The sequence below is a fragment of the Enoplosus armatus genome, chromosome 7 (assembly GCF_043641665.1).
Source record: "Enoplosus armatus isolate fEnoArm2 chromosome 7, fEnoArm2.hap1, whole genome shotgun sequence".
Taxonomy (NCBI): Eukaryota; Metazoa; Chordata; class Actinopteri; order Centrarchiformes; family Enoplosidae; genus Enoplosus; species Enoplosus armatus.
The window spans coordinates 14,899,414-14,923,348 of record NC_092186.1 but is presented as its reverse complement, the minus strand read 5'-3'; the positions used below and the strand labels follow the sequence as shown (position 1 = coordinate 14,923,348).

Genomic DNA, 23,935 nt, shown 5'->3' with positions numbered 1-23,935 from the left:
CTATTAGTGTCTCTTCCTATTTCCATCCATTCCTCTCTCTCTCCCTCTGCGTCCTCTCGCCTTTGTCTCTCTTAAGCATCTCTCCACACACACACACACACACACACACACACACACACACACACACACACACACACACACACACACACACACACACACACACAATAGTGCTCTGTACATCTCTCTGTATCATGTTTGTCTAAGCAAATAGCCCCGTCACCGCTCTATTCATACGGGGGAGCAGGTAAAAAATGGTTTGCCTATCGCGTTTCCTCAATGATTTGAAACCTGGTCCGCCACGGGAGATGTAATTTTAGATTATTAATGAGGCTCCACAGCACTTTGTTTGTCCCTCCATCATGTGAGCAAATGAATGAAGGGGGTCAACAGGTGAACAAACGGTCCACTGTAACGGTGCACTGACAAACGAGGGTGATGTAATGCGGTATTAGTGTTTATAATCGCGCATTCATTACTGCTAATGTGGCCATAATGACACCATAATCAGCTTGCTAATTGAGTGTCATTACAGGGGATGCTGGTGCTGTGTTCTCCCCACAGATGGCTAATGTCACTGTCACTGTTACTTATTGAGCAAAGGGTGGTAATAATCACATCGTGTGATGAGATGAGGAAGGAATGACTTCATCTTCTCCTTATGGTCCACATTAGAAACAATCAGGCCTAATGGAAAAGTTGTGCAATGTCCTGTAGTTTTATTTTAAGGGATTTGACTGCGCACTGATGTTATAGTGTGCAGATTAAACGTCGTCATTAGGGCTTTATTAGTGACATTTTTGGACAATTATCTCAACGCTTTCCTAACCAGGTGCCTCTTTTTCTTTCAGGTGGCGAGTTTAACGGCGCTGCGGTCACTCACCGGTTGCTTGGCTTAACCAGGAACATCGGATGACGCCACGTCTGGTAACGACCCTCTGTCATGTCTGCTGAAGACTGCTGGAAGAGCCCCACAAACAGCTCCTGCATTCAATAGACTGAAGATCAAACTGGATGAAGCCACTTTTCATTCATGACAATTTAGCAAACTCACCCTCTCAGAAGCTTCTAAATCATTTTCTACCTCTTGTTGCTGCTCTGCTTGTCAAGAGAGGCAGCTTTTGAAGAGATCATCCCAACTTACTCGAACACTTGACAGCTCTGACCCACTTATCACGCTCCTGTAAGCAAAAAGGGAAAAACGTTGCATTTAGCAGGCAACTAAAGCAAAGGTGGTTTTATATTCAGGGCCATTGATCCACTGACCTCCTGAACTAATTAGCCACACACAAACACGCACACAGACACACACCTGCTGTTGCTGGCCTCTGCAGATGCTTGTGTCTGGCTAACACACTTAAACAGCTATACCCAATTGGGTGTTAGAAGTCCATCTGCACACTATTAACCATAGAGAACACTGACCTTGACCGACACGTGTTTGTGTGTTTGCATTAGCAGGAGGTGGCGTCACGTCCTGTCTGCTCTGATTGAGAGTGAGAATGAGAGAGCTGATAAATACTCTAAAAACATTAGCGCCTGAGGGTCGGCCACTCAAATAAGAAAGCCGTAGAGCTTCATCACGCTGTTCAGTCAGTTCCCCAAAACGTGTGACACTCAAAAATAGCCCATATTAATTGAAAAGTGCATGCGTGCACATGCATGTGTGTCTGTCACATTGTCGGAGCAGATTAGGGCCAGGCCTTTCTGGGTCATGTCACTTTGATTGACCTACATTTGACTAAATAAACTGGCCAGCAGAGGAAGATGTGTGTGCCGTGACCAGAATACACACACATCTTAGATAAATGCATCACACTCTCTGACCTCTGCAGTCTTCTCACTTGTTAAGTACCTGCTAACTCAGACTACCTAACTTCTTATTCAGGCCACCCAACAAACAAGGTCTACAATATAAAAGTTGTAAGCCGCCTCATAATCAAACTCCCAATCTCCAGCTTGGCCTTTCCTTCCGCGTCACCCCTCATGAACACCTTCCCTTCCTTCTCCGCACCTCCTCCCAATACACCACCCATCCAGTCAGTGTGTAAGCCCTGCCTTCGGGCCCCGTGGAGGATGAACGATGTGCCCACACTTGACTACGAGTTGCTGCTGTCCCCGGCCAGCTCCTCTCTCCCCGGCAGTCCTGGCGGTGGCAGCAGCAGCCCCCCTCTGACCTTGGTTGGGGTGGACAATGAGCAGCGCACTGCCTTGGCCTTCGTAGGCCTCCTCATGCTCTTCCTGGTCTTCCTGCTGGTCAGGTGCTTCAGGATCCTGCTGGACCCCTACAGCCGCATGCCTGCATCATCCTGGACTGACCACAAGGAGGGGCTGGAGAGGGGCCAGTTTGATTATGCACTGGTGTAGGGGCATGTGTACCGAGGGGGTGGAAAGGGGAATATTTCAATGCACATAGACAGAATCTTTAAGAGCAATGATTAGTTTAGATGTGGGAATGGACTGTACCAATACATAATGTTGTGAATGCACTCTAAGAGGGAGGGTTACCTGATGTTAAAGTGTGTCTGGATTATATCACTGTATTGCAGCCTGTGTACTGGTGTAAATATGAGGCTGCAGGATCCTTTCTTAACCGTAACAAGTCTGGTTCAACAACAGACACACAGACAACTGGAACTGACACCCAAACCCAGATGTTGGACCTTGAAGGACAGAAATAATGAGCTGCACTGCTGCCTTAACCTGACCTACTGTACTAGTTGAACATGCTACCACACCACAACATCACTTTAGGGCTAGGCTTTCCAAACTCCAGAGCTTGTCAGTATCAAAACACAATGATTTTTGGGAAGACCACATTCACTCACGACATAGCTTCTAACCTCAGAGCAACACTTTTGATGAGAACAGTTGACATGCAGAACTTAAATGAAGGAGTTTACACTGAAGCAGATGCCCCTTTAATGAACCAATGTCCGTTGTAAAGCATCCAAGTGTAAAGTGCTGATCCAGGAGCTCAAATCCTCGAATTGTTTTTTGATTTTTGACACTGATCCTCGAGCAGCACTGCAGTTTCAGATGCTTTGTAGAGGGTCAAGCAGGTAGTTTGTGTCTCCATAACATTTTGTCTGTGTTTGTTTTGTGTGTTACTGTGTCTATAACTGAAAAGCCATATTGAAACTATATAATCTCTTATTACTGCAAGTAGAGTTTATGTTCACTGGTTGTGTCCTTTGCTTTAGGTTGTGTCCTTTGCTTTAGTCAGCCTGCCAAGTGTGGTGATGAAGCAAACAGCAACCTTTAGGCAAAAAGAAAGCTTTATTTTTCTATTCTGGACTCAAGTTTGGGAGTCTCCTTTTTGCTATCGTTCTGTCCTCTTCCTCTTACTGTATCAATCTCTAGACTGTGGATTTTTGAAGTAGTCATGCAGCCACGTCTTAGAAGGAGGCAAAGCAGGTAGCTTTGCTTTTTTGTGTGTGTTTTTTAATTACATATTTTTCTGACTATCTGCTTTGTTTTTGATACACTGGATTGAGTCAGTGAAAACAAAAAAAGAGGATTTTCTTCTTCTGATGGCTGGACTGCGTGGAAAGTCCACATTGTTCATGCTGGAAATTAAATAAAATGATTACTACTTATTTGTTACCTTGTGTCAGTTTTGTCAGCCATGGACACACAAGCCTAAGAGAAAAGAAAAAACTCAGGACACAAGACTTAAAAATATAACCCACAATACTTTATTGCCATTAATGTCACTGGACAAAAGTTTACAATATTATGTGAATCACTCTAATTTTACAGACTGCCATTTGGTGTCATAAATCTTTGGTTTTTGTCTTCGCACAAAGACGATGATCGTTCAGGATATTAAAAGATGTTCCTTGATTGGCTGATTCATTTATTGATCCTCAGCTAGTCGATGTGGTGTGACTGGATGATTGTCGTGTCAGCTTTCTGCTGGTCTCTGGTGTGTCAGGTTTAAAGTGAACATTTGAACACATATTTCAGTACGAGCAGATGACGGCGACTATTGTTTCAAGTTTGACACTGAAGCTGAGATACAGTAAGCACATGCGACACACTGCCTTTTCTTTCTTTTTTTAAACATAGTGGCAAATACAAACTGACAATAAAAGATAAAAAGTATACAAAGTTTCCCAGGTTAGAAAATGGTTATGTATTATAAACATTGCCGAGGCTGTGGGACAGTGCAGCAACTTTGACTGTTAAGAGAAAAAGACGATCGTTTAGCACCATAGATCCAAGCTGCAGATGGTCAAGTTTGCATTGATTGTATGAGATAATAGATGTTGGGAATGTTAATTATCTTTACATCTGACGTGTTTTGATTATTTATTTTTGCTAATGGCTAATTTGACTGGTGACAGTGGTTTCAAACAATATAGTCAACAAATACAATGCTGCATTTGCTTTTTTTTCTCAACAAAACAAAGTCAACAGCACTAAAGGCCTTCAATCTTGGGTTTACTGTGAGTATTTGTTTTGGCAGCCTTGACATTTAAAAAAACAAAAAACATCTACATTTCACTTAAAAATATACAATTTAATTTTCAAGAAGCAAGTTTGATAATATTGGTTTCATCAGCACTGAGACAATACAAAAGACGGACATACACAACAACAATAAATCCTAGCAAAAAAAAAAAAGAACTCACTTTTGCAATCCAGATTCAAGACTGCACTTTGTTTGTTTGTACAGCGTAAGAGATGGAATTATCTAGCACCTTTTTTCTCTTTGAGAGAAAAAAAAATCATGAGAAATGAAAGATGACCTGACAGATATGTATTTTTTTGTGTGAGGTTTCGTGTTCACCTGTGCGTGCCTGTACACTGTAAAGCACTACCTTTAGTTACAGCTTAGGCAATGTTAACATGTCATGTACCTTTGAGACTGTTACTGTGTTCAGCTGTGTGTCCCTTTGTGTTGTAAACGAGGCTCAGACATCAAGCTCACAGTAAAGTCAAAGAAGTCAGATAAAGTCAGCTCATTGTCAAGTTCAGCCTCCCAACACCAGCTGTCAGCTGCATCTCTATTCTCCTGAAGCATTTACGTTTAGGTTAGTTTGTCGTAAAAATGCAGAACCAGGAGGAGCTACAAGCCTCTGACAGCCGACAAGGGAAAAAGACTTTGGACATAATGAAAAAGCTGCCTCTCAGGTCCAGAATCAGTGCACCTGAAGTCTTAATCCCTACGAGGATAAATACAAATGTGACCTGATCTATCTTCTTTTAAGTCTACGAGCTACTAACTGGTGTATTCCCTGCTCACGATGGCTGCTGAGCGACACTAGCACCCTCTTTTGTTTAAAAGTCAACATCACAGCATGGTGTCCACACTCTCTGAGAAGTACTGAGGTAACCAAACATGACAGCACACACACGCAAGCACGCTGATCCCTGCTTGCTGCTTGCCCGCAGGCAGGACAAAAGTCAGTCACATCAGAGCAGAACACAGCTTGCTGTTTTCTCATCTGAAAATTGGTTGGCATCCAGCTATAAAACAAAGACCGCTATGGACTAAAGAACCTGAAATGCTGTGTAAATGTTGCAGTCCTTCGTGTTAACATTATTCAAACAGCACAAATACATTAAATGACACACTACAATACTGAGAGGGGCGGACGTGACAAACCTTGTTCCCCAGTGTTGTGATTTTTACCAAGATCACAGAGAGGTGAGAAAGTCCTTGGACCACCATGATGGCACCCGACCCCCATATCTTAAGCCTTAATATCACTTATTTATAACACTAAACAAAAACACATCACTTTAAATCCTCCACTTTGATTTAAATACTCCCATACGTGTTGCATAAAGACAGTTTTGGCCACTCTCAGCACTTAATTTCTAATAAAAAACCCTCTTTTGCATATTTTTTTGTTTTGCAGTTTTGCTACAAAAGTGCTTCATGGACTTGTGAACCATCTGTCTGCCATTTTGTCTTTATTAGGGGGCTATGGTCCAAGCACTAGGGCACCTCTCTGCCATCTCCTCCACTGGCTCTCTCAGTGGAGAATGAGTGCTGGGTCGGGTACAAGGGGAGGGGCGCAAGAGGAAGTGTAGTCAGGGTAAAAAAAAAAAACACAAAACATGAACATATAATAACATGAACAGTAACAAAGTGGTGGTAGAGTTGGGCTGATTGACTCAGTCTTTCATAGCCCTTGATTACCCCCTGTTGGTGGGGATAGTCCTGCAGGAGGGAGCTGGAGGGGAGAAGTTATTGGATAAAAGGGCAGGTTAAAACTCAAAGGCTTCAGGAATCAGTCCAGGACAGGATTGCCAGCGCACACTGAGCTCAGTGCAGGTGGATGTGGAGCTTGATGCGCAGGGCGTCTCCTATTTCCCCTTGTAGGTAGTCACTGTCGTGCTGCTCCTCCAGCTGGTGTAGTCTTCTGGGCCCGAACAGCCGCAGGCTGGCGATCTCTAGTCGGTAGGATCCAGGTGGAGGCGGCCTCTTGCCAAGCCGGAGCACGCTCTTTCCATCGCGGCGTTCCAGCAGGCGGAAGTGTTCATTAGCGTTGCCATGGGTGATGACATAGCGTACATGGTTCTCCAGGGGCTGCAGGGCAGGCAGAAGCTCCAGTAGAGGCTCCTTGTTGAGCAGCGAGGGCCGAGAAAGGTTCATGAAGATGGCGTCCTGGGTGTCCACGCTGGCCATGCTCACAGCTGAATCCTATAGTGATGATAAGGACAGAGGGAGGGAGGTGAAACATGAGGTAGTAGAAATGTTGCACACTCAGATAAAGACCTCAACAGACTCATTTTCTGAGGTTGAGTTCTTTAGATATCAAAAGTGACCCAGCCCTGACCCTGGACCTGACAGGAACTGAGGGAAGCATTGCGAAGCAGTTTGTCAACACATGTACCTGGTTGATCTCATTTTCATCCGCATTGCGTTTGTGTCGTCCGTTCTTTCCTCCTCCGTTGATCTTACACTCGTAGCAGGCCTCAGGAGACAGGCTGTCATCCTCCTCACCCTCCACATACTGGCCTGAGAAACCTGAGCCTGTTATACAGTGACTGCATGGAAACAACAGGAGAGTTTAGTATGTTGAGTGAGAAGGCAACACTCAGCTCATGAAACATGGTCAAATGTTTTCTTATGGTGAGATCTTGCCACCAGGAATAACTCGAAAAATGTCTGCTTGAATTAATCTTTAATTTGGGTTGCCTCACCCCTGTCCGGCTCTGTAGAAACCTCCAGGACAGCCACACAGGTAGCCTCCATCGGTGTTGGAGCAGCCATAGATACAGGGGTTGGTGCCTGTGCTACATTCATTCACATCTTGGCAGCCACCAGCGCCCTGCTCAAAGTCAAAGCCAGAGGGACACACACACTTGAAGCTGCCCAGTGTGTTGTAGCAGGAGGCAGAGCCGCACACTGTTGCTGCCTGACACTCGTTTTCATCTGCAGAGGAACAAGTGCAGAGACAGAAAATGAGAAGGCGAGTGTGTTAGGAGACGACACAGTACATGCCTAGTGACAATTGTTTTGCATGTTGGCAGATGATAATTCAGCATTAGTGCCAATATATAGAATTATTATCTTGATAGACAATGCTTACATCAAACCTTATGGAGAAAATGACTTCTGAAACAAATGCTTTAGTTTAACTCTATCCAGTTTCATATTGTTATGCAGAGTATTTTTACAAAAACAGGAATTTTCATATATCACTTAACACTAATAATTAATGACACTGAAAACGCAAGTTTGTTGGAATTGATCTCACATTTCTGCTGACATGTATCAGGGATTTTTAAATAAGATTATACTACAGATTAACATATTGTGGTTTTATAATCAGCCTTAAAAGACTTGGAAATCATGAATTCCCCAGGTCCACTGGTGCCTTTGATGTTCATTATTGTAAACAAGACAAACTCTCAGACTGAGTCAATGTAACTCACCCACACACTGGTTCCACTGGTAGTGCTGCACGTAGCCCTGAGGACAGCCACAGCGGAAACCTCCCAGCATGTTCTGACAGCCGTGCTGGCAGCGGTGGTTACTGCCACACTCATCCACATCTGAGGAAAATGGAAAGAGAGACTTTTCATTTCTCATTTTCAGCAGTGACACGAGAGCAACTCAGTGCAACCACTATTTTCTGCCCACTTCAATTACCTCGATCACAGACACCTCAGCAAAACTCTTTCCATGTGTCCACAATTTGTAACTAAATGTGAACTTTAATGTGTCTGCTCACCCTCACACTCCATGCCCGTGGTGTCCAACGAGAAACCTTTAGAGCATTCACAGTTGAAGCTACCAGGTGTGTTGACACAAGAGGCCCGGGAGCCACACCCACTGTTCTGAGCAGCACACTCATTGTTGTCTGCAAAGAGAGGAGAAACACATAATCCAGATTTTATTTGAATTGATTGATTTTATTTTTTTTTTCTTCCTCAAGACAAAATGTTTTTTCAGTTGCAGGGTAACATTGATCTCCTGTCTTGTACTCACCGATGCAGGCGGTCTGGTGCTGAGTGAAGCCAGGAGGACACTTGCAGGTGAAGCCTCCAATGGTGTTGACACAGAGGAACTGGCAGTTATGCTGCTTAGTCGAACATTCATCCAGATCTTAGAGGGAAAGAAGAAAGCCCTTAACCATCATCAAAACCAAATTACATAGAGGGATGAAGCCTCAAAGCCATAAAACTTGCGTATAAAAATTATATGAAAGCAATCATTCATTTATAACGTACAATAATGATAATAAACAGAACCTCGACTGCCGGTATATTCAGAGCTACAATGCATCTAATATGGTTATCTATCAAAAAGGTCTTTAAATAGCATCTAATGGTTTTTAATGAAGCTATGAAATAACCCACAAACAAACCAAACAAATCACACCTACCTTTGCAAGTCTTTCCATCTGGCTGTAGGCTGTATCCTCTGGGGCAGGAGCAAAGGTAGCTGCCCTCTGTGTTTTTACACAGGAAGTTACAGGGCTTCGGAGACAGAGCGCACTCATCCATATCTGGAATGTGCAGACAGGGGAAATTAGGAATATGGGGAGAGATGCTGTGGGAAATGTTTGCAGAAGTGTTATCAATTCAATGCTGACATTCTGCAGCAATATTTAAGTTTCTATAAAAACTATACATCTTTGCAACCAAAATGTCACATAACAATAGACAGAGATCAGCCATACCAACACAGGAGGTTGCAGTGAAGTCAGTTTTGTAGCCCACATTGCAGTGACAGCGGAAGGATCCAATGGTGTTGATGCACTGACCATTCCGGCACAGATCTGGCATCACCTGGCACTCGTTGATGTCTGGAAGTACAGGAGACATTTCAGAAAGTGATCTGGAATAGACAGATACTCACGCTGCCAAACACATAAATAAGAGTTCGGAGTCTTATTAAGCTTCTTTATGGACGGGACTTTTTATGTGAGCTCTCTTTCTTTAACTTGATGTACCTCAACTTGCTTGGTGTCCTTCCAAAACTTTAAATTCTATTTATTTAGTTTTGTTACTATTTTAAAAGATTGTGGTGATAAAATCTAATTAAATTAAAAAAAGGGAAATAAAATGGAGTGTTTGCTATACTTCACTCTGTATTATTACTGTGCTGCTCACCTCTGCCGTCTGTGGTGTAGCCAGGTCCGAGTGGGCACATCTTCTTGTACTGTACGGTGCCAGGCAGCGGGCAGAGCTCACACTGTGACCCCCAGCCTCGGCCCATGTTGCAGCAGCACTCAGACTTGGTCACACTGCTTCTGCTGGTGGAGGACTGTTGGCACATCGTCTGCAGAACCTCTGTGTAACAGTAGCCCTTTCGGTTGTCTGAAGGAAAGGATGACAGGAGGACACGAGGAGTGTTCGGGGTTAGAGATGGAAGAAGAAATTGAGGACTTTTGGTTGCTAAAACAGCAATTCATCAACTGAATTTAAAACAAGAGTATGAGCACAATGTCAGTTATGACGTCTTCACCCCCACAGTGTGTGACAACATGTTCTTCAGCAACAGTGATCTTACCAATACATTCAGTGCCAGTTGAGCTCGGATCGAAACCGTCGTTACACTCGCAGCGGTAGCTTCCCACTGTGTTGACACAGCGCCCGTTCTTACAGATGCCAGGCTTGGCGCGGCACTCGTTCAGGTCTGCCAGTGTACAGAGCAAAGGATTGGGAGGATGAAGAGAGTGAAGAGGCAGATACATCCTGTAACAACAGCAGAAGACTGAGGCGAACCTCTCACATTGGCTGAAACATTTTTACTCACCCATACATCCCTCTCCATCTGGTCTGCGCTGCATGCCAGGAGGGCAGATACACATAAAGGTACCAATCAGGTTCTTACAGGTCATACCCTTGGAGTCACAGTCATCCAGACCCTCAGAGCACTCGTCCTGGTCTGGTGAAGGACAATGAGAGATGGCCAATATGTAAAACTACAACAGCCAGCTAACATAAAACCTGTTAAATCCTGTTTACTACGGCACAGAAAAGGAGTGAAAAACCAGAGATGATAAAAGTGTCACTTTGCAAACAGGAGACCTGCTGTGCCCTCTCACCTCTGCACATGCGTTGGTCATCTCGCAGCACGTAGCCAGCAGGACACATACACTCATAGGAACCAAAGGTGTTAACACACCGGAAGGCACACAGCAGAGGATTCTGGGAGCACTCGTTGATGTCTGGAGTCAAGATAATTTAGTTACTTTAAATGATGCTGAAAATAAGAGCACCTGTGCAAATGTGTACGAGTGTTACTTTGTGAATGACTGACCTTCACAAGTCATCATGGGTCCAGGTTCAAAGCCCTCCTGGCAAGAACACTCGAAACCTCCCACCACATTGGTGCAGGTTCCATTTCCACATGGGTTTCCTATGGAGCACTCGTCAGTGTCTGGAGAAGACAGAGAGCGGGGATAGATGGAGGAGGCAATTAAAACCAACGAAACATTTATACTGTACCTGAGATTTTAAAAACTCTCATTAGCTGCTTAAATGTTAGTCCAAAAATAGATCAGGCTGTAATGCAGGAAAAAGCTGAACATGAACTAAAATAACATCAGATCTGGGTGATGAGACTGATTTTAGCGATATATTCTGAGACATCGCAATAAAGATCCCAGAGGCCAAAAGTCCTGCAGCCATTCACTTTTCTTTGTCTGCACAAAATACTCTTTTCTTTTTTCTTCTATGATTCCATCATTTGGGTATAAAGCATTAATTATACAAAAATGTTACCGATTGTTAACTTTAATTTTAGAAACTATCTCACCAACACAGTTGACTCCTGTATAATCCAGGTTGTATCCGAAGGGGCATTCACAGCGGAACGAACCATCTGTGTTGATGCAGATACCGTTCTGGCAGATGCCCGGATTATCCAGACACTCGTTCATATCTAGAGAGAGCAAGAGAGAATTAGCACAATTTCAAACATAACCACTACAGTCAAGGGATTTGAAGTTGTAGCACTCACCTTCACGAGCGTCGCCCGGTCCCGGCAGGGCTCCGTGGCCGTAGGGACACAGAGTGTCAAAAGCAGCTGGAGACACACCAAAAGAAAGGTCAGCTTCATTATTTTACAAATGTCTTCATGTGCATGTGAATGTCTTAATTAAAGCTTTGTGTGTGTGTGTGTGTGTGTGTGTGTGTGTGTGTGTGTGTCTGTGTTACACACCCTCGCTCTCTCGTGGGCACAGCTCACACGGAAGTCCCCAGCCCTCGCCAGGCATCTTGCTGCAGCAGCACTTAGCCTTGGTGGTGTTGAAAGCTTTGGGGACGGAGCATTTTCCTGCCTCGAATTTGGTGAAACAGAAGCTCTCTCTGGTATCTGCAACAAGAAAAAAACACCCACTAAATCTTCTGTTTTACTGTAGATGGACAGTAATTGATCTGTCATTCATGGGACACACAAAGACAAAAAGCCTCCTCCACCACCATAAAACATGTCAGATTACCACATTCATTCAAGAGCACTATGGGCTATGGCCTACTGTTAACTAACAGCTCCTCTCACCGTAGCAGCGCCGTTTGTTGTCAGAGAGCACGAAGCCCGGCTGGCAGGTGCACTGGAAGCTGCCGGGGGTGTTGGTGCAGGTGCCAAACTGGCAGATGTTGGGCTCCACCTCACACTCGTTGATATCTGGGCAGGGAGGGAGGTGAGAAGATGGGTGGTGTATTTGTGTGCGTGTTAGAGCAGATGGCTTGGCTGCTGGTTTGAGTATGTGTGGAGCATCTAGTCTGTACATAAGTGTATCTATCCCTGCATGTGTGTGTGTGTTTGTGCCTTACCTATACACTGGTCATTTTGCACCTCATAGCCAGGAGGGCAGATACATCTGAAAGATCCGTCCAGATTCTGACAAGTTCCTGGAGAGCAGGTGCCGGGAAGACTCACACACTCGTTGATATCTATGAAAAATAGAACAATAAAGTAATGTGTAACTGGTAGAAAACTGTACTGTATGAAGGACCATAAATACCCCACGTGCTCTTACTTTTCTTGTACATTTAAGCGCTGACTTACCAACACAGTTCTTCCCATCCGGAGTATTCTCATAGCCCTCATGGCAGAGACACTGGAAGGAACCGAGTCCATTGATGCACTGTCCGTTCCTGCACACTTGGCCCTGGAGGGCACTGCACTCATCTATGTCTGTAAGGTAAACATTGAGAGGATTAGGACTGAATTGGATTGAATAAATTCATGTTTTTCTTGGCATCATCAGTTTCTGAAAAAGCTGGCTTGTGTATACATTTCTTTGTTACACAGTTATACAGTCTGATATATTTCCCTATAAAGCCAAAGAAAAGTCAAAACACAGTCAAATCTAATGTCTTAATTTTATTTCATGTCTGTCCAAATGTAATACAGCTACAGAAAAGGTCAGCCTGTTTAAAAAATGTGTGAAATTCATAGTTGTAATCTTTAACGATATGACATCCTCACCAAGTGTCAAGGCTTTGACCTTTAAAAAAAACCCACTCGCTGCTGTTGAGCTTTGTAGAGCAGAACAGTAAATGATCCTTACCCATGCAGTCGTTGTTGTGTGTGAGCTCGAAGCCGGGGAAGCAGAGGCAGTTGTAGGATCCCACTGTGTTTTTACAGGTACCGTTACCACATGGCTGTCTGTCACACTCATCGATGTCTGAAATACACACAGCAAGAAAAAACAACATTTAGAGAGGGTGAGACAGTAAAAACATTCAAATATACTACTATTAACTTACTCTGCAGGATTACATGCAGCACAGTGTTGTGTGCATTAGTATAGTTTTAGATTGTGCTTCTCACCCATGCACATGGTCTGGTCGGCAGTAGCCTTGAAGCCGTTGTGGCAGAGACAGCGATAGCTTCCCTGCGTATCAATACACTCTCCATGGCTGCACACATTGGGGATCTCCTGGCACTCATTACGGTCTGGAAAAGAAACAGAAACGAAAAATATTAACATATTATAAAAAGCTACAACTAACAGTTACTTTAGTTTAAGATTAATCTGTTCTTTGATTAATTAATTAATTAATTAATTTATAATATGTTTTGCCCTGTTTTATGTCATTTTTTCTGCATGTCCAGGTCATTTTTTTGTTTTGTGAATATTTGGACAAGTGTAGGTCGTTTATGACAGAATAAAACCAAGCATGTTCAGTTAAAGGCAGGTGTTAATTAATATACCTCAGCAGATTTTACACTCCCGTAATTAATTTGCACTTTCCCTCAACAGGGGATGTCCATGTTTTACATTTTCCTCACATCACCAACACAGTCATTGTGTCTGTCAACCTCCCTGGTATTTTAAGATGGGAAACCCCAGTAAGGCCTGTCAGACAGGCTGGACTCACCCACACAGGCCCCGCTAGGGGACAGTTTGAAGCCTGGCGAGCACTCGCAGCGGTAGCTGCCTGGAATGTTGATGCAGTTGGCATTGCGTTGGCAGAGGTTGTCCCCACTGTTACACTCATCAATATCTAAGCAGGAGGAAGAAAGAGAGAAACAGTGGACATCAATCACAGGCTCCATAAGTGTCTGGTCAGAGCCGGCAGTCAGCTTGTGGACAGCAGGAGACAAAACACAACGGCTCCATTTTGGCTCTGTTACAGTTCAGAGAGTCGCTGGCAGGTTCTGGATGATTGAAGGTCCAGGTAGGTGCTCCCATTCAGAGTCACTGTACTTGTCTTTACAAGGGCATAATTCATGTGGGAAAAGGCAGCATTAACTCCACTGAATGAGCTGCTTGTAAAAGTGCCTCTCTGCTAGTGAGTCAGTGTATTTATGTGTGTGTGTGTGTGTGTGTGTGTGTGTGTGTGTGTGTGTATCTGTACGGGTGTGATTTAGTGCAGAAATGGTAGTAAGTGTTTGTGCCAGCAGAAAGTATATATTATATACTGTATAAGGAACGCATAAGCATGCAGTGATTCAGCAGCAGGGTCAAAAGAGGAGATGCAGTGTGGGGAGGTAAATGTGTGTGTGCTTATTTGTGTGTGTGGAGAGTGAGAGAGAGACAGGAAACAAAAACAGATAAAGAGCAGGAAATCTATGTAACACCACAATGTGCACATTGTCTCATGATAAGTCGGTGGGGTTTTCAAATCACAGGTAGTTACCCGTTATCTTTCCTTGTTGCAAAAGATGCAGTAAGAAGACAGAAAACAGAAGAAAACGAGTTTTACCTTCACAAATGAGCAGGATGTTGTTGTAGCTGAAGCCCATTGGACATTCACAGCGGAAGCTCCCGATCTGGTTGATACAAACTCCATTGGCACAGATACCGGGGATCTCCCTGCACTCATCAATATCTGCACAAAACAACAGCACATGATGCTATAACGTACCTTGTACCAGTTTTGTACCGTGGTGCAACAGTTCTGACCTTGTAATGACCTTACCTATTGGCTTGCCAGTGTGGATGTCAATGATGAAGCCAGGAGCCTGGTTACCACACAGTAACTGGTACTCAGCTGAAACAGACAGGGCAGGAGGCACTCAGTGAAAGTTATAAAGTGCACTGATAGAACAATGTTGTAACAGCTGCTTCAGAGTATGTCTCAGTGTATTCATTGACACTCACTGGTAGCAGGAGTCGGACAGGCCTCACACGGCTTGTTCCAGGCTTTTCCCACGTTGTAGGCACAGCAGCACATCTTCTTGGTCATATTGAAAGACAGCTCGTTCTCACACGTGTCGTTGAAGTTACGGTAACAAACACTCTTCCTCATGTCTGCATTACATGGAGGAAGAGAGTCGATCGGTTAAATCCAAAAGCAGAAATTGGCACTTTTCAAACTGTGATTTACTTTTTAAGTTTATTTTTTGACGACATGATGAGAGTAAATATTTTCTTGTCAGTCCAACAGAGGTCTCTTTCACTCACCCATGCAGTTGTTTCCTCCATTGACCTGCATGTATTCAGGGGGACACACACAGGTGTAGTTGCCCAGAGTGTTGTAGCAAGTACCAGGTCCACAGATCCCAATGTGGGTTGTGCACTCATCGATATCTGCACATAAAGATTTGATGAAGTGAGAGCAGGTTGGTGATTTCAGTCAATAAACTCATTCAGTGTAATTTCTCTCTCAGTTCTTACCCTCACAGATGCGAGTCTCCTCATTGAGATAGTAGCCTGCGGGACACTCACACTGGAAACTACCGAAGGTGTTAACACAGTTTCCACCCTGGCAGAGACCTGGCAGCTCCTGGCACTCATCAATATCTAGAGAATCATTCAAATTGTTACATCCATAGATGCCACTAATATATTGATTTCATGTTAGGGTGGATTTTAAAAATGGATTACCTTCCAGGATAACAGTGATGGGGTTGGGTCTGAATCCCTCTCCTCCTGGACAAAGTGTCTTATATTCCGCTGCAGACACAGAGACATACGGCAAGTTAGTGTGACTTTCCATTTCACAGTGGGAAAAAAACTAACTATGACATAAGGATGAGAATTTTGCAGTAAATAATTGAGTGATTGAATTGAATTGATGTGGTGCATACTGGAGTTGGCGGCAGGGCACAGTTCACAGGGGTTTCCCCAGGCTCCTCCCAGGGAGCAGCAACAGGAAGCTCGGGTCACGCCCACTCCAATCTCCGCACTGCAGGAGATTCCTCCGTCACCACGTGCAAGGATGTCCAGGAAGCAGTTGCCAACACGGGTATCTAAGAAAGACACACATTCACTGATAAATATGTGGAGTCTTTACTTTCATGTAACAGGACGATGTGTGAGTGTATTAATGAAATAAAGTGTGGATAGGTTTATACACAATTACATCTTTTTAATTAATCAGTCATCACTGGGTCAATTTTTGGGGGAATGCTCCATCTTGTCTCATTTCAGCCTTGCCATGGATTTAAACCTGCCAGCTTTAAGTGTGACTCACCCACGCAGCCCACTCCAGTGGGGTTGAGCTCAAAGTCAGTCGGACAGTTGCACAGGTAGCTCCCTGGAGTGTTCACACACAGCCCGTTGATGCAGTTCACAGGGTCGGCACACTCGTTGATGTCTACAGTACACAGCGACACACACAAGCTCAGCAACACACACCAGATAACAGACACCTTTCTGACATGGATGAACCTCTTAGTTTATATGTTGCTGCAAGAACAGGAACCAAAAATAGTTTTTGTACTTTTAATTATTTAAAATCATGTTTATGTCACAAACTGAGGGTGAGTTGTAGGTAAGCTTTGCATATCTTGAATATCTTTGGTCAGAAATTTTTGAATGGTAATACGATGCATGAATGAAGGCTGTTATTGTCGAAACTCAGCCAAGCTATTGGAGTCTGTTCTGTGTCTGAACTGTGATTTTAGAGATGCAGTTACAGAAGTGCTACACTGACCAGTGCAGTTTCCTCCGCTGCGGTCCAGTTCGTAACCATCATCACACACACAGCGGAACATCCCTGGAAGGTTCTGGCATGTTCCAAACACACAGATGTTCTGGAAATTACACTCATCGATGTCTGTGGCGACAGAGAGAGAAAATATTAGTTACACCACCGGAGTGAAACAAGACCAGTAAAAAGAAGAGAACAAAATGTGACAGAATGAGTGCAGCACCTTGACAAGCCTTGCTGTCTTCTGTAGGAGTGAAGCCCATCTCACACTCGCAGCGGTAGCCACCTGGAGCATTCAGACACTGGCCGTTCTCACACAGGTTCACGTTGTCTGCACACTCATCCATGTCTAAAAAAGACCAGCGCATTATAAACTTGCTGTGCATGAAGCTCACTGCGCACATAGTCGCTAGTATTCAATTAGGATTTATTTAGAAAGTTTCAGCAGTCTTACCAGAGCAGGAAAATCCGTCTCCATTGAAGCCCTCTTTGCATGTACACCTGTAGGATCCTGGTGTGTTGACACAGTCTGCATTGAGGTTGCAGTTGTGGTCCTCTGCAGAGCACTCGTCCTGATCTGCAGGAGGAGAGAGAAAAAAGTGTGAGGAAAAACACTTGATGGCAGAACTCAATCAAAACAATCAAAAATCTAATACAGGAGACAATTTTGTTCTTTTATTTTGTCTTAAAAACTCGTATTGCAAAATAAAACTATCTGGTCTCCAAACCACATCACGGCTAAGTTACTCTGAATATTAATATTTACTCACCCACACACTTGATGCCGTCTCCCACCCAGCCGTCTCGACAGCGACATTTAAAGCTTCCAGGCACGTTGATGCAGGCAGCATGCATGTCGCAGTTATGAGCCCCGATCTCACACTCATCAACATCTGGAGAGAAATGAGAGAGATCAATTAGCCAATAATCAGGCAGAAACACATTTTTATACTGGCTACCTCCCTTTGAACATTAAACGATAAAACAAAAAAGACCATAAAGAATATTATATATATATATTTATTATATGAGTTAGTTTTTGAGGTGAAATGCTGCTGTATTACTGGCATGCAGAGAGATATGAAAATGTTGCTTTTTGCTTAGCAGATAGTTTTTCATTCTATATGTAGTGAGTCCTGAATAAATTATCATTTTAAAAATTGTAGACCTGGAACTACTGTATGCATGAGTGAAATGTCTCAACGCTCGACTCAGATATGGACGCACAGAGGCCCAGACCTCTCAGCGACAGCTCAGCCCCTCATGTTTCTGTGTGTGTGTGTGTGTGTGTGTGTGTGTGTGTGTGTGTGTGTGTACCTGTGCAGCCCGTGGATCCCTTCTTGACAAAGTATCCCAGCTGACAGTGGCAGATAAAGGAGCCTTTGGTGTTCTCGCAGTCGCCGTGGAGACAGATGTTTGGGTTCAAGTCACACTCGTTCACATCTGGGCAGACAGGGATGGACAGACGCAGATAATATGTGAATGTTCTGACCTTATGAGATTAGTGTGACAGAAAATGAGACTGACAGAGAAAGTCCCATAGATCAGATAAGAGAAGCTGAAAGAATTAATTAATGTGGCAGACAGAAAAAGCAGTTAACAAAAATTACAAGGGAGGGTGAGACATTTAAAGATATTGCAGCATGTGTTTTCCCAAGTATTGTTTTTCCTCTCACCGATACACGTCCTCATGTCCATAGAAGCCATGAAGCCATCGTAACACAGACAGCGATATTCCCCGGGAATGTTGGTGCACTGGCCTCCGTCACAGATGTCTGGAGTCTCCTCACACTCATCGATGTCTAATAGAAACAGCAGAAATACATCACAATATGCTGTAGGTGGCAACACCATGTAGAAGACCAGAAAGGAAAACATCTCAGTCTTTTATTATGGAAATATTGTGACATCAAACATACAGTTTTAGAAAAAAATGTTGATATACTGTACATATGCTGTGTTGTTTTACCTGCACAGGTCCTGAGGTCAGGCATGAGAGCATAGCCCTCACTACAGCTGCACTCATAGCTGCCCTCTGAGTTGGTACAGTGGGTTTCACAGCCTCCATTCATAATGGTACATTCATCAATATCTGCAAAGAAAGGTAAAAATTACAGTTTAGGCATCTAGGTCTCATTACATTAGAGTTACATAGGTAACATAGGTAGTGATTATCCAACATTGGTATAAATGTTTTGGATAAAATTTGTTCCACTCACCAACGCAGCCCTGTCGATCCGGTGTGGCCTGGTAACCGGTGTCACAGGAGCACTGGTAAGTTCCCGGCATGTTGACACACTGGCCATTCTTGCACAAGTTGTCACTCAGCTGGCACTCATTCACATCTGACAGGACCAGCAAACAAATGCAGAGAATTAAGTATTATATACGATGTAGTGTATTGTATGTCAGGGTAATAAACACTAGTTTACAGAAACTAAAAGATAAAAGATCAATAATAAAGTTTTTCAGGACTTCACCTTTTTAAAATCAACTTAGATGGGCCGAGTATGATGATGACGCTGTATATGACCCTGTGTGTGAAGGCATATATGTGTGTATGTGCTGTATGATGTATGATTCACCTTCACAAGCAGATCCATCGGTGCTGAGCGAGTGTCCGGTGGGACATTCACACTCATAACTCCCTTCTGTGTTCAGGCAGGTTCCTCCACGACACAACAGGGGGTTTCTCTCACACTCATCGATGTCTGTCAGCAGAGAGGAAGCGAGGGAAGGAGGGATGAAGGGGGAAGAAAGGAGGAAGAGGAGGTTTAAAGATTTATTATCAGAGGAAAAGAACAAGAAAGAACATGATTCGGTGAGCTGTCTCACTGTGGACATGAGTGTATCATTTGAAATTGTGTAATTGTGAGTGTGTGAATTTGTTTCCAACTCACCCATGCAGTTTTTCATCATCATGAAGCCGCTCTCGTAGCCCTCGAAACATTCACACTCAAAGCTGCCAGGTGTGTTGACACAGGCACCGTGACCACACAAGTCCGGAGAGATGCGGCACTCATCAATGTCTGAAGCACAAAAACATCAAAAAGGAACACTCACCAACTGCTTAACGATTGTGGTAGAAATTAAATAAATGCCCCTCACTCGTACCTGTGCAGTTCCTCTCTTCTGCCGTCAGAGCGAAGCCGTTGTTGCAGCGACACTTGAAACTGCCGATGGTGTTCCGGCAATTTCCATGAGTACACAGACCCTGGAACACCTTACACTCGTTGACATCTAGGGGGAAAGACATACAATCAAAATCTATTTCACAAAGATAATAGTAGATAGATAGATAGATTCAGTGAGTTGGAGAGTCTTGGTACCTTTGTAGAACGGCCTGCCGGTCAGAATATCTCCTCTGTTGGCGAAGCCGGGCCCTCTGGGACAGATGGCTCTGTACTCGGGTGAGCCTGTTTTGGGACACTCCTCACAGTCGATACCCCAGGCAGCACCCACTGAACAGCAGCACATGTCCACACGGTATCTCCCTGGCAGTGGCTGGCCACACTCATCCTCATGCCACTTCATGTAGCACTGCTCACTACGCATATCTAGAAAAGTAAGTTATAAAATCAAAAACAGTCACCTCTGTTTCTGAGTTTTGGCTTAAGAGTGCAGTGACATGATAGCCGCTGAAAATTACACTTTCTTTGGTTGTGATAGTCCTCTTACCCACACATGTGCGTCCAGTACTGTCCAAGGTGAGACCCTCAGCACACTCGCAGCGGAACGAGCCCTGGGTGTTCACACAGCGGCCATTTGTACACACTCCGGGGAACACCTCACACTCATTAATGTCTACAGGGAGCAGCACATTTTAAGGTGATGATTACAAGGTGAAACACACACAAACATGCTCACATTTTTCATCAAGAGAAATCTCCAGGGAGAACATTAAGGCACATTGCAAGGACAAAAAGATAAAATGATTTCATGACCGTCGATGTTAGATGAAGGGAGCGCTGTGGGTTTGTCACCGTTCATTAAGTTATCAAATGTTCTTACCCTCACAGACAAGGCCCTTCATACGAGCAAACCCTCGAGAGCAGGCGGTGTCTGAGGAGACAGGAGAAGATTGAGAGATGTAATAAAGACATTTTATGTATGAACACTGTATGTAGAGTTTGTATGCATACATTGCTTTTTCAAAAAGGGAAATATTGGCCTTTAATTCAAATTTGATATTGGTCCAGTTGTGGTGTCCACAATATGATCTTCTTGACCAAAGCAGCCAAACAAAATGTGTAAAACCTGCAATATCATTTTTCTTTTGATCATTTATTGATGATGTACTTGTATAATAATATGTGCAATTGTAAAGTAGTTCTTCATGTAAAACATTTTTCCCAATTTCTTGTATTGAATGAGTAGAATGTGTCACAGTTCTTTCATAATAGAATTTCAATACATTCAATGGTGAATTTGGTTGTTAAACACTGATCTAAATGCAGTTTCACGGGCTCTTCTACAATTCCACGACCTCAAGTCCGGAGGAACACTGGAACCTTGTGAAGTTTTAGCATAAAAATGGTCAGAATTACAAACATTAAACACTGGCAAAAAAAATCGCTGTGTGTGGGAACTGACCCATCTCGCAGGGATCACAGGGGCTGCCCCAGGCGGCTCCCAGTGTGGAGCAGCACTCAGACTTCAGTGTGGCCCCGTTGATGTTGACCTCGCAGCGGTTGTCCTGTATCGTCAGCCAGCAAGTACTCTTCATACTGTCTGTGGAGCCGCAGTAACAACAGGGAAGACTTGATTATAGATACCCTGTGGGGTTTTCTTGTCCTTATGTGTGTGTGCTAGTTTTCAGTTATCTGCTCATCAAACCATTACTCAACCACCAGTGGTCAAAATCTCCACAGGGTACCTTTAACCATGGCAACAAAATACACCACAAAGACAATCATCATGTCACCTTCAACTCTCCTTCATGCCATAAAACTTGTGTCTTTGGCTGCATGCTGAGCTGAGGAAAGCCCATGCATCATTACATCTAATCCTGTGCTGTAGCGTGCCTAGTGAACAGTGAAAGAGTGTACAGTCGTAACAGTGACACCTTTTCTCCAAAACCACAAGGCCACCCAAACACAAAACCACAATTTACTTTCCCTTTCTTCCCCCGCTGAGTGATGGGCTCTAACACAGAAAACAGAAATGAGCCAGAGGAATCTGTAGACCTCTGACAGAGCCAGCTCATGCAATATGTATGGGTATTTATTTAATGACTCATTCTCCCTTCCAGTTACAATAACATCTGTATTCTGTATTAGCGTGTAGCTTTCTCAGAATGATTTCCCAAAAGTAACCTCCAAACAAGTGGAATATTTAACCTCAGCAGAGAGACTTACATACCACATGTCAGTTTAAATCTGCGGTGGATCTCTATGAAGTAAAGCAATCTCCACGTGAACCAAGGCCATGCATGCAAGTATTTATCTAATAAATCATCTGTGTGTGCCATTTTGCCCAACATCTGAGGATGGCAATGTCTCTGGATGGCTCCTGGAACCACCTCAGTGTTTGTTTACAAAAGTGGGGAGTAAACCTCGATTAGAATGATTAGACAAAAAGCCTCTTGCACTAATTATTTCCAATTGACACTCGTGTCTCAGTGTGTAATCATTATCTCACACAAGCTGTTTCTAGGACCCCGCGGTGCTGCTCTAATTTGCGTCAGCCATTTGGGGAGGATGTCTTACCCACGCAGATGGTGTTGGTGGAGTCCAGCTTGCTGCCGTGTGTGCACTCGCAGTTGAAGGACCCGGCCACGTTGCGACACGCTCCATTGATGCACGGGTTGGACTCGCATTCGTTGATATCTGAAACATGTGCAAACACACCTGAGGTCAGGGCTGAGAGGCTGATTCGAATGGATCATCATCACCATTTGGCGGTTACAAACACAATGTGTGTGTCTGAGCCACATGTTTACTGGAAACTACAACACATCTGGTAATAATGTCACCTCATAATGACCTTGATTGCTGGTATAAACGACGAAACACATGTGAATGTGAGGCTGCACATCCACAGCAGTGTGTGTTTGTGTGTGTGTGTGTGTGTGTGAGTGCTCACCTTCGCAGGTCTCTGAGTCGGGTTTGAAGACAAATCCTTTAGGACAGGAGCAGGTGTAGGAGCCGGGAGTGTTTCGGCACAGACCGTTGTCACAAAGCAGACGGTTCACCAGACACTCATTGATGTCTGCAGGGAGGCAAGAGAAGGCAGTGGTCAGCTGTAGTCGGAGTAGAGACTGTGTAACTTTTGACAAAGTAAACAACACATTCTCTCACACAAGAAAACATCATTTCACTTCAGGATAGAAACATTGCTAACTTTGCTAGCTATGGATGGACTGTTTCTTTTCATTAGAAGCAAGAAAACAATCCATTCCACTCTGACTCACCAACACAGTTTTTGCCGCTGGTGTCAGACTCGTAACCGATGTTACAGATGCAGCGGTAGCTTCCTCTCAGGTTCTCACATATGCCGTTCTGACAAATGTCCGGGTCTAGGGCACACTCATTGATGTCTAGGAGAGGACAGGTATTATGTAGATAAATACTGATATGAGTGTTTCTAACCAGCACTGTGGGAACACTCACATTCATGAACATACTCACCTCTGCCATCAGCAGTAATGCCAATACCACTGCTGCATACAGCCTGGAACTCAGCTGGAAGATAAAACACATAAAAAAAACATTAGATGATATTCTGGTAACTTAAAAAAAATGAAGAAATAAACAGTATAAAGCAAGTCAAAGATTTTACCTGAGTTTCTGGAGGGGCAGGGTTGGCAAGGCTCTCCAAAGCCATGTTCAGGATTGGCACAGCAGCATTCGGACTTGGTCACTGCGCCAGGGAATGGCCGTGAGCATGTGCCCATCTTTATGGCGCCATAACAGGTGGTCCTCATGTGTGTGTCCACACACACTCTCCCATCCACATCAATAGCCAGGCCTGGAGGGCACTCGCAGCGGAAGGAGCCCTCAGAGTTGATGCAGCGGCCGTTCATACAAATGCCAGGTGTCTGACACTCATCAATGTCTGATGAAGAGAGGGCACATGTGCTTATGAGCTAAGGCAGATGTGTGTACAAAATGGTCTCTTTCAATTAGTAAATTGA

General features: G+C 44.0%; 2 protein-coding genes across 2 annotated transcripts in view; one reads left to right on the top strand and one right to left on the bottom strand.

The window, feature by feature from the left end:
• Positions 1–1,974: 1,974 nt before the first annotated feature.
• LOC139288188 (cortexin-1-like) lies at positions 1,975–2,364 on the top strand. Its single transcript, XM_070909454.1, has one exon. The coding sequence runs from the start codon at positions 1,984–1,986 to the stop codon at positions 2,362–2,364; it is 381 nt and encodes a 126-aa protein (XP_070765555.1). The 5' UTR covers positions 1,975–1,983.
• Positions 2,365–6,277: 3,913 nt separating this feature from the next.
• fbn2b (fibrillin 2b) overlaps positions 6,278–23,935 on the bottom strand; it is a 57,599-nt gene continuing 39,941 nt past the window's right edge. Inside the window, exons 15-64 of the mRNA XM_070908345.1 lie at positions 23,581–23,856; positions 23,430–23,483; positions 23,213–23,338; positions 22,885–23,010; positions 22,509–22,628; positions 21,394–21,531; positions 20,812–20,862; positions 20,479–20,604; positions 20,130–20,357; positions 19,915–20,040; positions 19,701–19,829; positions 19,386–19,511; positions 19,020–19,145; positions 18,770–18,892; positions 18,477–18,602; positions 18,118–18,243; positions 17,571–17,693; positions 17,255–17,377; positions 17,024–17,149; positions 16,804–16,926; positions 16,342–16,464; positions 15,956–16,117; positions 15,753–15,821; positions 15,543–15,668; positions 15,330–15,455; positions 15,027–15,176; positions 14,845–14,916; positions 14,629–14,754; positions 13,801–13,926; positions 13,250–13,375; positions 12,987–13,103; positions 12,482–12,610; positions 12,247–12,366; positions 11,972–12,097; positions 11,633–11,785; positions 11,432–11,497; positions 11,228–11,353; positions 10,730–10,849; positions 10,515–10,637; positions 10,223–10,354; positions 9,977–10,102; positions 9,577–9,783; positions 9,144–9,269; positions 8,847–8,969; positions 8,450–8,566; positions 8,193–8,321; positions 7,894–8,013; positions 7,159–7,390; positions 6,849–7,002; positions 6,278–6,655 (exon numbers count right to left, since the gene is read on the bottom strand). Coding sequence (XP_070764446.1) covers positions 6,278–6,655; positions 6,849–7,002; positions 7,159–7,390; positions 7,894–8,013; positions 8,193–8,321; positions 8,450–8,566; positions 8,847–8,969; positions 9,144–9,269; positions 9,577–9,783; positions 9,977–10,102; positions 10,223–10,354; positions 10,515–10,637; positions 10,730–10,849; positions 11,228–11,353; positions 11,432–11,497; positions 11,633–11,785; positions 11,972–12,097; positions 12,247–12,366; positions 12,482–12,610; positions 12,987–13,103; positions 13,250–13,375; positions 13,801–13,926; positions 14,629–14,754; positions 14,845–14,916; positions 15,027–15,176; positions 15,330–15,455; positions 15,543–15,668; positions 15,753–15,821; positions 15,956–16,117; positions 16,342–16,464; positions 16,804–16,926; positions 17,024–17,149; positions 17,255–17,377; positions 17,571–17,693; positions 18,118–18,243; positions 18,477–18,602; positions 18,770–18,892; positions 19,020–19,145; positions 19,386–19,511; positions 19,701–19,829; positions 19,915–20,040; positions 20,130–20,357; positions 20,479–20,604; positions 20,812–20,862; positions 21,394–21,531; positions 22,509–22,628; positions 22,885–23,010; positions 23,213–23,338; positions 23,430–23,483; positions 23,581–23,856 — 6,752 coding nt within the window. The remainder of the gene's footprint in view (positions 6,656–6,848; positions 7,003–7,158; positions 7,391–7,893; positions 8,014–8,192; positions 8,322–8,449; positions 8,567–8,846; positions 8,970–9,143; positions 9,270–9,576; positions 9,784–9,976; positions 10,103–10,222; positions 10,355–10,514; positions 10,638–10,729; positions 10,850–11,227; positions 11,354–11,431; positions 11,498–11,632; positions 11,786–11,971; positions 12,098–12,246; positions 12,367–12,481; positions 12,611–12,986; positions 13,104–13,249; positions 13,376–13,800; positions 13,927–14,628; positions 14,755–14,844; positions 14,917–15,026; positions 15,177–15,329; positions 15,456–15,542; positions 15,669–15,752; positions 15,822–15,955; positions 16,118–16,341; positions 16,465–16,803; positions 16,927–17,023; positions 17,150–17,254; positions 17,378–17,570; positions 17,694–18,117; positions 18,244–18,476; positions 18,603–18,769; positions 18,893–19,019; positions 19,146–19,385; positions 19,512–19,700; positions 19,830–19,914; positions 20,041–20,129; positions 20,358–20,478; positions 20,605–20,811; positions 20,863–21,393; positions 21,532–22,508; positions 22,629–22,884; positions 23,011–23,212; positions 23,339–23,429; positions 23,484–23,580; positions 23,857–23,935) is intronic.

What these genes read in the sequence shown, in the direction of transcription:
- LOC139288188 (XM_070909454.1), top strand. Translation starts at nt 1,984, where the DNA reads ATGAACACCTTCCCTTCCTTCTCCGCACCTCCTCCCAATACACCACCC.